The sequence below is a fragment of the Egretta garzetta genome, unplaced genomic scaffold (assembly GCF_000687185.1).
Source record: "Egretta garzetta isolate BGI_Z169 unplaced genomic scaffold, ASM68718v1 scaffold744, whole genome shotgun sequence".
NCBI classification, from domain to species: domain Eukaryota; kingdom Metazoa; phylum Chordata; class Aves; order Pelecaniformes; family Ardeidae; genus Egretta; species Egretta garzetta.
The window spans coordinates 557,486-566,103 of record NW_009259482.1 but is presented as its reverse complement, the minus strand read 5'-3'; the positions used below and the strand labels follow the sequence as shown (position 1 = coordinate 566,103).

The 8,618-nt window shown below is 39.8% G+C and overlaps 1 protein-coding gene across 2 annotated transcripts in view; it reads left to right on the top strand.

Annotated features, from left to right (window-relative positions):
• Nucleotides 1-6,865: 6,865 nt before the first annotated feature.
• Nucleotides 6,866-8,618, top strand: part of AGPAT4 (1-acylglycerol-3-phosphate O-acyltransferase 4) — a 70,320-nt gene continuing 68,567 nt past the window's right edge. The window contains exon 1 of one of the 2 annotated variants that reach the window (XM_009637190.2): nt 6,866-7,077. In XM_009637190.2, coding sequence (XP_009635485.1) covers nt 6,900-7,077 — 178 coding nt within the window. In that variant the 5' untranslated portion in view covers nt 6,866-6,899. The remainder of the gene's footprint in view (nt 7,078-8,618) is intronic. The other variant, XM_035892754.1, reaches the window with a different exon arrangement.

Here is an 8,618-nt window from a genome sequence, read left to right as displayed (position 1 = left end):
GTCCATGGCACTTCTGTACATGAATTCATGTGTCATAAACACAAAAGCATCGTTACATACATAGAAATATATTTGAGAAGGTTTAGTTTGTTACAGACATTCACATCCTGTTAATTGATAAGCCACCTGTACTTTTACATCAAGGCAGATAATCCACTGAAGTGTTTTTGTAGAAACACATTTTGGGTGGGTTTTTTTATAGAGGAGGGTGCCAGATGACAGTCATGTGTTGGCCTGGTTACCTTTGGCTAAGCACTTAATATTTGCTCTCATAGGCAACATTAAATTGGCTATGAGCACACGATATAGTTGCTTGTCCTAGACTGTTTGTTGTTCATCCTGGTTATTTTTGAGGAACTATCCAGGTCGCTTATATTTGTACGACAACATAGCCTACACCCTGCTTAGATTTTCAGTATGCTTTCTTGTAAATTTTTGTTTGCTGTTTAGTCCTGCTCCCTTGCTCAGTTCCTAAATTTGACTTGTTTGTTATGTTGCCATTGTTGGCAGCACAAGTAACTCTTTAATGGACCCAGATAAAGTAAAAGAGGAAACAGAGGGACTCTGTGGTCCCTAGAACTGAACTCTGGGGCTGAACTCTGGTAGACTCTTCCAAGTCTTAAATATATTAATGCAGCTCTTCCTTTTATTTTTCCCAAGCAAATTGCAGATAATTGTGCTTTGGAGAAATACCTATATATATATGAGTGTATTAAAATACAGAAACTTGGGTGGGAGACAGTTGGAAGAGCAACGCTTGGCATGTAGGAAAGAAGCAACTTGCCTTCCACTGCTATTCTTGTGAACTTGACGTTCTGTACCCAAGATAGCTTCTCCCCGACATATTTTCTGAGGATCTCTGCAGGAGCTTGGAACAGAAGTGCTTAACTTCAAGGGATTTACCCTGCTCAAATAAATGCTTCCTTCAGCATTGAGCCCCGTGGTCCCCAAACACTGCACTTACCGGCATTCTGTGTTGCCTTGTGTTTAAGCCCAGCTCCCTTTGGCTTCCTTGTTCAGCTCCCTCCCGTGAATATTTCATGCTTCTGCAAGAAGTAGCAAGACTGGACTGCTTGTCACCAGAACTCGGGCAGCGGCTTCCCATCTTTCCTGCTCCTTCCCAGATTATGCACGCCTCTCCCAGGCTGCTGTCTTCCCGCTTGCCTCACTGTATAAACACTTTCTTACGTGGTAAGGGGTCAGAGCTAACAGCAGCGATGCTGTGCGCTTTACCAGCAGAGAGTATGCATACCCAGATGAATTGCATCCTGGCAGGCGTGCAGTTTGTGTAGCTGTCTTGCTCTACATTAGATCACAGCAGGAAGAAAATATAAAAGGGGAAGGGGAAAGCATTGTTATATGGCAACCATTTAAAAAACTCCTGGGTTACTTTAATTTCTTCAGTTTGTACTGTTAATGCTAATTATCTCTGTGCTCAATAGAAAATAGATAAAAATTCAGTTATATATATATTTGGTTTATAAATTGGAAATCCTAGAACTTTCTGGTAGATGGTATTCATTCTTCAGCCTTTAAAACAGCCAAACTGACTGATGTCTTCTTTGTAGCGCTGTGTTATAAAATATGCAGTTCAGGAATGCACGACTCCTCAGGAAAACCTAAAAATATTCTTAAGTTCCCTTAACTTTGGGGGAAGGATTTAAGATATGCTCAAATTCTTCCTTGATTTGGGACTTTTCTGAGGAGGTGTGGTGGGTTGACCTTGGCTGGCTGCCAGGTACACATCAGACTGCTCCCTCACTCCCTTTCCTCAGCAGGACAGGGGAAGAAAATAAGATGAAAAAGCTTGTGGGTTGAGGTAGGGACAGGGAGATCACTCAGCAGTTACCATCATGGGCAAAACAGGGTCTACTTGGGGAAGATTAATTTATTGCCAATTGATAACAGAGTAGGGCAGTGAAAAACAGACAGAACTCAAACTACCTTCCCCCCAAGCCCTTTCTTCTTCTCAGGTTCAACCTGAGTCCTAACTCTTCTACCTTCCCCCCTACCACACCCCAAGTGGCACAGGGGAATGGGAATAGGGGTTGCAGTTAGTCCGAAACAGTTCCTCTCTGCTGCTCCTTCTTCCTCGTGCTGTTCCCCTGCTGCTGATGGGGTCCCTCCCACAGGGTACAGAGCCTCAGGAACAGACTGCTCCAGCCTGGGTCCCCCATGGGCTGCAGTTCCTGCCAGAAAACCTGCTCCTGAGTGGGCTCCCCTCCATGGGCTGCAGTGGGACAACCTACTTCACCATGGGCTGCTCTTCCCCCTCCTTCACCGACCCTGGTGTCTGCAGGGCTATTTCTCTCATGTTTTCCTTACTCCTCACTCACATCTGCTGTGCAGCATTTTTTACCCTTTCTTCAATGTGGTGCCAGAGGTGGTACCAGCGTCGCTGATGGGATCAGCTTTGGCCTGCGGCGAGTCCATTCTGCAGCTGGCTGGAGCTGATTCTGTCTGATGTTGGAGGTAGCTCCTGGTGACTTACCACAGAAGCCATCCCTGCAGGTCCCCCTGCTAGCAAAACTTTGCCGCATAAACCCGACACAGGAATTAATGCTCTAGTAAGCTGCCTTTGGGAGAGGTGGGAAGTGATTCAAATCCTAATTAAGTACAAGGCAAATAGATGGATAATTCTTCCTTCAGATTTTGGGGTTTTTTGTGTGTCATGTACAGATATATTCTCCTTGAAGGCAAATACATATGTGGACACAGCCTCACTTTTGCTAACTTAAGATGCTCACTGACAGAAAGAGAAGAGCACAAGGGCTTCCTGTGGTTTGCCTTGCATATGTATTTCATCTACAGAAGCATTGTTAAAATGGATTCTGATATGAAATACAGTGCTGCTATGTGTGCTGTTCTGATGGTGACTGAAATTCACTTAGAGGCACTACTGAAACTGCTGTAATCTGACCTGAGCCTATTTTCATAGTCCTGTTCTCTGTAACTCATCCATCCAAGAATCTGGTTTAGATGAGAAAAATGCAAGAACGGGCATCATCGACATCACGAGCTTGGTTGCTCTCAACTTGCAGCAAAGCATTTAAGGACTTTATCAAAGACTAGGTGTAAGTGAAAACCTTTGCATAGTGCTTGAAACCAGGTATAGTGCTGTTTTCCATCTGTTTGTAAGTATGGAGAACATTAGCTTAGTCCAGATGCTGTCAGATAGGTACCATGTTGCTTTCCCCACTCCAGGGACTCTCTTCACTACGTAAACTTTGGACAAGGTGGCTGAGAGTTCTTTGCTTCATTCTTGTGCTTTCTGTAAAAGTTCAAACAGTTGTGTCTCTATGAGATCACTAATTCTAGTCTTGAAACTCTTAGAGACTTTGAAGTACGAAACAGCATTGTTAATTGGCTGCAGCCTCTGTCAGAAGAGAGGTGTTCACCTTGCATATCACTGGTGTAACACTGCTTTTTCTTCTACGTTCTGGTCAGTTATTTTAAGCAGAAGGAAATGCTGGGAGTAGTTGAAGTAGAAAACACAGTGGATCTTGCTGAAGAATGAAACCTGGGGCGAAAAAGAAAGAGAATGAATAGTTGTGGAGTTTGCTTTTAAACCTGATCCTGTGATCTCTTAGTCACATGAATAGATGCTTGTTGACTTGCTCCCTGGACAGACATTTGAGGTTTGAGTCTTTTGTTTTCTATCCAAAGGAAAAGTGTTATTAAAGAATGCCTCTATCTGTTTTTGATGCTCTGGCTGGCCATTTTCTCCTAATTTGTTTTAAGGGGTGTTTGATGGAAGAGAGCTTCTTGGCAGCTCTCCAATCTTAATAGCTTCTGAGAAAGTGCATTGATTGGCCTTTTTGTTTTCAAAAGATGCTGTAATTTTCAGTCATTATCTATAAGGAAATCCGTGTAATTTATTAAACCAGCGTCAAGGATTAAGAATTAAAGACCTGATTCTTTATCACTTAAACTGGTGTTACGTTGATGTTACCCATGAGGAACTTCAGTAAGAAAAAGAGCAAGTGGAAGAAGTTCCTATGAACTCTTAAAAAGCAAGCTTCTAGACCTCTTTTCATAAGCTCAGAATTGATTCTTGAAAATAAATTTCTACTTTTTTTGTTGCTTATACCAAGAATAAACTAAATTTCTTGGATTTTGGGTAAAGAAAACAGTCCAAAAAGTATATTAAAAAAATCTTCTAAGAATGAGCTTATGCCTGAGAAACAGAACACTGAACTAGCACTCTGTGTCCATTTAATAGAAGAGGAAATTAATCTCTCTAGTCTCCCTGCTTTTCAGAAAAGCAAAATTTAAGCAGCGGCTCTGATTTCTTGTTCCTTTTACAAGCAAGTTAGGTTAGATGCATTTCAGTGGTACTGCTTAAGTAGGTTTAGTTTGCCTTTAAAACATGTCTTAGAAGCTTTACAGAATTGAAATTTGGTGACTGAGGTATGAAAGCAAGGAATAACTTACTTTCAAACATTCCATTGTGGCTTCATAAAATTGTAAGACAGTAATTATGTTTTATCAGGGTCATCTCATCTTTATTTATTTTAATTCTGTGAGGTTTTGAAGACCCAGTATGAAGTAAATGAATCGTATAAACATAACATTTTAACACAGTTTGACTACTATTACAATTAAAAAAAACGCAAATTGGTGGACTAATGTTCTGGTGAATTCTTCCTTGTCACAAAGTCTGTTGATCAACCTCTTACTACAGTAGATTTCTGTTGTTTATATCAAATAGTGAATTTTCGGGTCTCCAGTGTAAGTAGACAGTGCTTTAATCTTATTTTATATGTATGGCTTTTTTTTTTTTCATCTAGTCCCTTACTGATCTCTGGGAATTACATTAGATTAGAGTGATTCTGTGGGATTGAATTGAACAGGCCAGCTAGCACAAAAAAATTCTGAACAGTTTTAGCGAAGGACGGTAGGATAAATCCTGTCGTAACGGTTTCGGGCACTGCACAGTCTTTTAAACTATCTACTTGTAAGTCACTGGTTGCTTCCATTCTGACTGTGTTAAAGAAGTAATCTAATCCTGCTACTTGAAGTACAGTAGTCTGAATTAGGGAAGTGAAATCTTTTCTCTTTCACTGTAAACTTATTCAAAACTTGGGGTTTGCTTGCTTTTTTTTTTTTTTTCCTTAAAAGTGTTTGGCACTATCTTCAGAGTGTGTGATGGAGGGACTGTGGGGCATGAATCATTGCAATGGTTCCTACTAGACAACATTTCTCATTCTACTTAGCCTTAAACAAAACCAAAGCCTTTGGTCAAAGCCCATGCTAATAAATTGTCTGCCACCCTCAGAAATTTATCTTTAATAGAATGGTTGGTTAAAGCTGGAAAAGCTTTTTGCAAGTGTCATGACAGTAATTACTACAATGAACAGAGGCCTGTTCTGCCATTCTGAGCTACAGATGGTGTCTGCTTTGGTACTGAGTAGTACAGCAAGATAAAAGGAACAAAGTCTGTGATACACAAAGGACACATTTTGTCTGCTAATAATAGGCTTGGGCCTGCCATAAATTCTTTACATAAATTATACAACAATACAGATTCTCCTCCTTAAATTTTTCTTCATCTTCCTTGTGGTTGAAAACCTGGCTGAATAACTTCCTATCGCTTTGCAGCAATTCTGGTGTGTGTTCTTTGCTGTAGTAAGCATAGTCAGCAAGGGCAGTAAAACAAATGTTTCGGGACACTGATCTAGACTTAGTACTTCACATAATGGTGTCTCACATAAACTAAAAGGATAGGCATAAAGATTTTTTTATCAGTTATATTCCCTGGGATGCTGACAGCTGCTGTTTTGTTATTGCCTATGACTGGCACATTCAGAAATACTGTCTCAGGGCTTCCTCTCTGGGCAAACTCTCCTACGCCTCAGAGGGAGAAACAGTGTAAGAATGGAACAGGATGGCAGCAACTCCTGCTTAACTGTATTCAAAATACTGGGCTGTTGTTTACTGAGAGATTGTGTCTTCATATTTTTTCTCCTAACAAGTGAGAGTAGTGATGGTGGGGGGAGGTCTCTGGTATCTGGTAAGCCAGAATACTTGGCAGAGGATGCTTCCTCTGAATGCTCAGCTGCTAAGGTTGGACTGGTCCTTTCCAAAATTATACAAACATTTCTTAAGTAACCTAAAAGTTGATTTTTTTTTTTTTTTTTTTTCTGGAAACACTGCTGGGTCATAGGTTAGTAATGTTACTAATGTTTCCTTTCTGGGCTTCTGAAGTACAACTGACAGAATTACAGTGTCAAGGAATAATTGAACAAATTGTGTGTATTGTGCATAGCCAAGCTTTTATTCTCTTGCCAAAATCAACTGCTATTTGAATGTGACAAGGGAACAAGCCAATAAAGCTAGAATTAAGGGGCTGCTGCTACCTCTTGGCTGGCGACCATGGCTAGCATAGCCTGTAGAGGAGGGCATGACTTCTAACATAAAGCTCTAAAGATTGCATTTTCTTTGGTGCTGCTCCTGAAGATAGGAGAAGCCACAGTATATGTCTTATGAAGTACAGTACAATTCAAAATATAAGTGGATTATTTTGCTCATATTTTATCAAGAAAGACTTGATATAGGAGTATTGTAGTCCATGGAATGGAGTCATATGCTCATGGGTTTTGCAGAATTAGGATTGAAATGTGAAAATTTGTTTCAAAAGCCAAATGTTAATTGTTTCAGAAATATAGTATTGTCTTCCCACGCTTAGTTTTGCAAATACTGTCATCAGACCTTTTTCTACAATAGAATTAACTTTTCATTTTAGTGTATTTAGTGTATTTAAGTGTAAAATGGGAAGTCTGTATTAACAGTCTGTTTACAGAAATAAATGCACCCTGTAACCTCTGATACTGTTTGGTTTTGCAGGTTGTCTTCTGAATATTTGGTCCGAAGGTACCCTTTTGCTTTCTCAGCAAATCATGGACATCATTGGCTTTCTGAAGTCTCAGTTCATTTGCCACCTTCTGATCTGCTACATATTTATAGTGTCAGGACTGATCATTAACTTCATTCAACTCTTTACACTTATACTTTGGCCAATCAACAAGCAACTCTTCAGGAGGATCAACTGCAGGCTGGCATACTGCATTTCAAGCCGTAAGATTTAATTTAATTTTGTTTTTTAAAATATTTTCATGTTTTGTCTTGAGGGAATTTTCGTAGAAAAGTTCTGAAACAGATTTCAAAGTAACCCATATAAAGGTCACTACTGCTTCCTACAGCACTTGCATTTGTGTGAAGAGGTATAAGCTTTGTTGAAATGCCCTGTTCTGCTGAAATGTTTTGCTTTTTTATATTGGGATACTTGCTTGATTCAGGATGTTGAAGAAAGAATGCCTCTCGTTTGGCTATCTGTCATGTTCCATTAAGCCAAATGAGAAATATTGACCGAATTATAGCTGAACTTGCTGAGATCCATTATCTGTAGACTTACAGTGTTAACAAGTCACTTCCAATAATGCTTTCAATCTTTTTATCATGCATGATTTTGTTTATGATCTTGGTTTAACTGTTTCATGTGCAAATACTGTTCAGGACTGGGTAATAACAGTAAAAAAAAGGAAAAATATTTGATTTCATGTGCTTCCTTCTTAAGCCAGTTGTAAACTGTTGTTTCTTTGAACAGGCATTTCAGACCTTAAGCTGCATCTATGTATTCAGTATATGCATATAGTTACAATGTAGAATACAGCAGGTAGCCTGTAAGCACTGAAAGAAGTGGGGGGTTGCAACTATTTTTATCTCCTGGGAGAGATGGGAGCATAAGCTCAGGATACTACTTGTGGAAGGACCAGACCATTGTAACTGCTGGGCGATGTGACAATTCACTGACACTTGACTAAATAGGTAATGCCAGTGGAATGAATGAGACCTATATCCATTAATTTCTTCTTTGTTACTAGGAGGTTGGTAGAATCTCCACTTGTCAGCAGTGGATTATCAGAGTATAGTTTTCTTGATATTAACAGTCTGCTTATATATTTGTTTTTAAAGAGCTATGACTGCAGTTTCAGCACTGATTTCCTGCAGTGCAACTTCTGACTTCTGCATAACTGCTCTCAAGTTGCAGCAGAGAGCATTCTCCACAGAAGCTGTTAAAAAATATGGTAATGTGCCTGTGTTCAGTAGCTGGGAGTGTTCTGTTAAATGTGTCCACCTTCCAGAGAGACTTCCTGGGGCCCTTCTGAAACTCAAAAGTACTTTCTAAAAGTGAAACTGTTCCAAAGTGCATGCCTTTTGAGGGTCCCTAAAGATTATTCAAGTGTGATGTCCCTGTCAATGCTGAGTGAGTTATGGATGGCTTCATACTGGGGAAAACAGCCCTCCAAAACAGTGTTTAAGGATTGTGTTGCAGAAGTGCAGTAAAATGGTTTCCTTCAGGTCACCTGTTCTGCTACTAGGAACCTGAAAAGAGAAAGCACTGTTAGTATTCATAATGAACTGCTTGAAGGAGAAATCTGCCACATACCTCATATTGGAGGCCACTAGGGGTTATTTATCTCTCATCAGTGACTCTGATGTGCAACTATTCTAAGAGGTTGTTTTTTTTTTAAAACATACTTTTGACTTACATGCTGGTGCAGCTTTGAAATTTATAGGCCCAAATAAATTGGGGGTACTGTTTTATTATTCCTTTA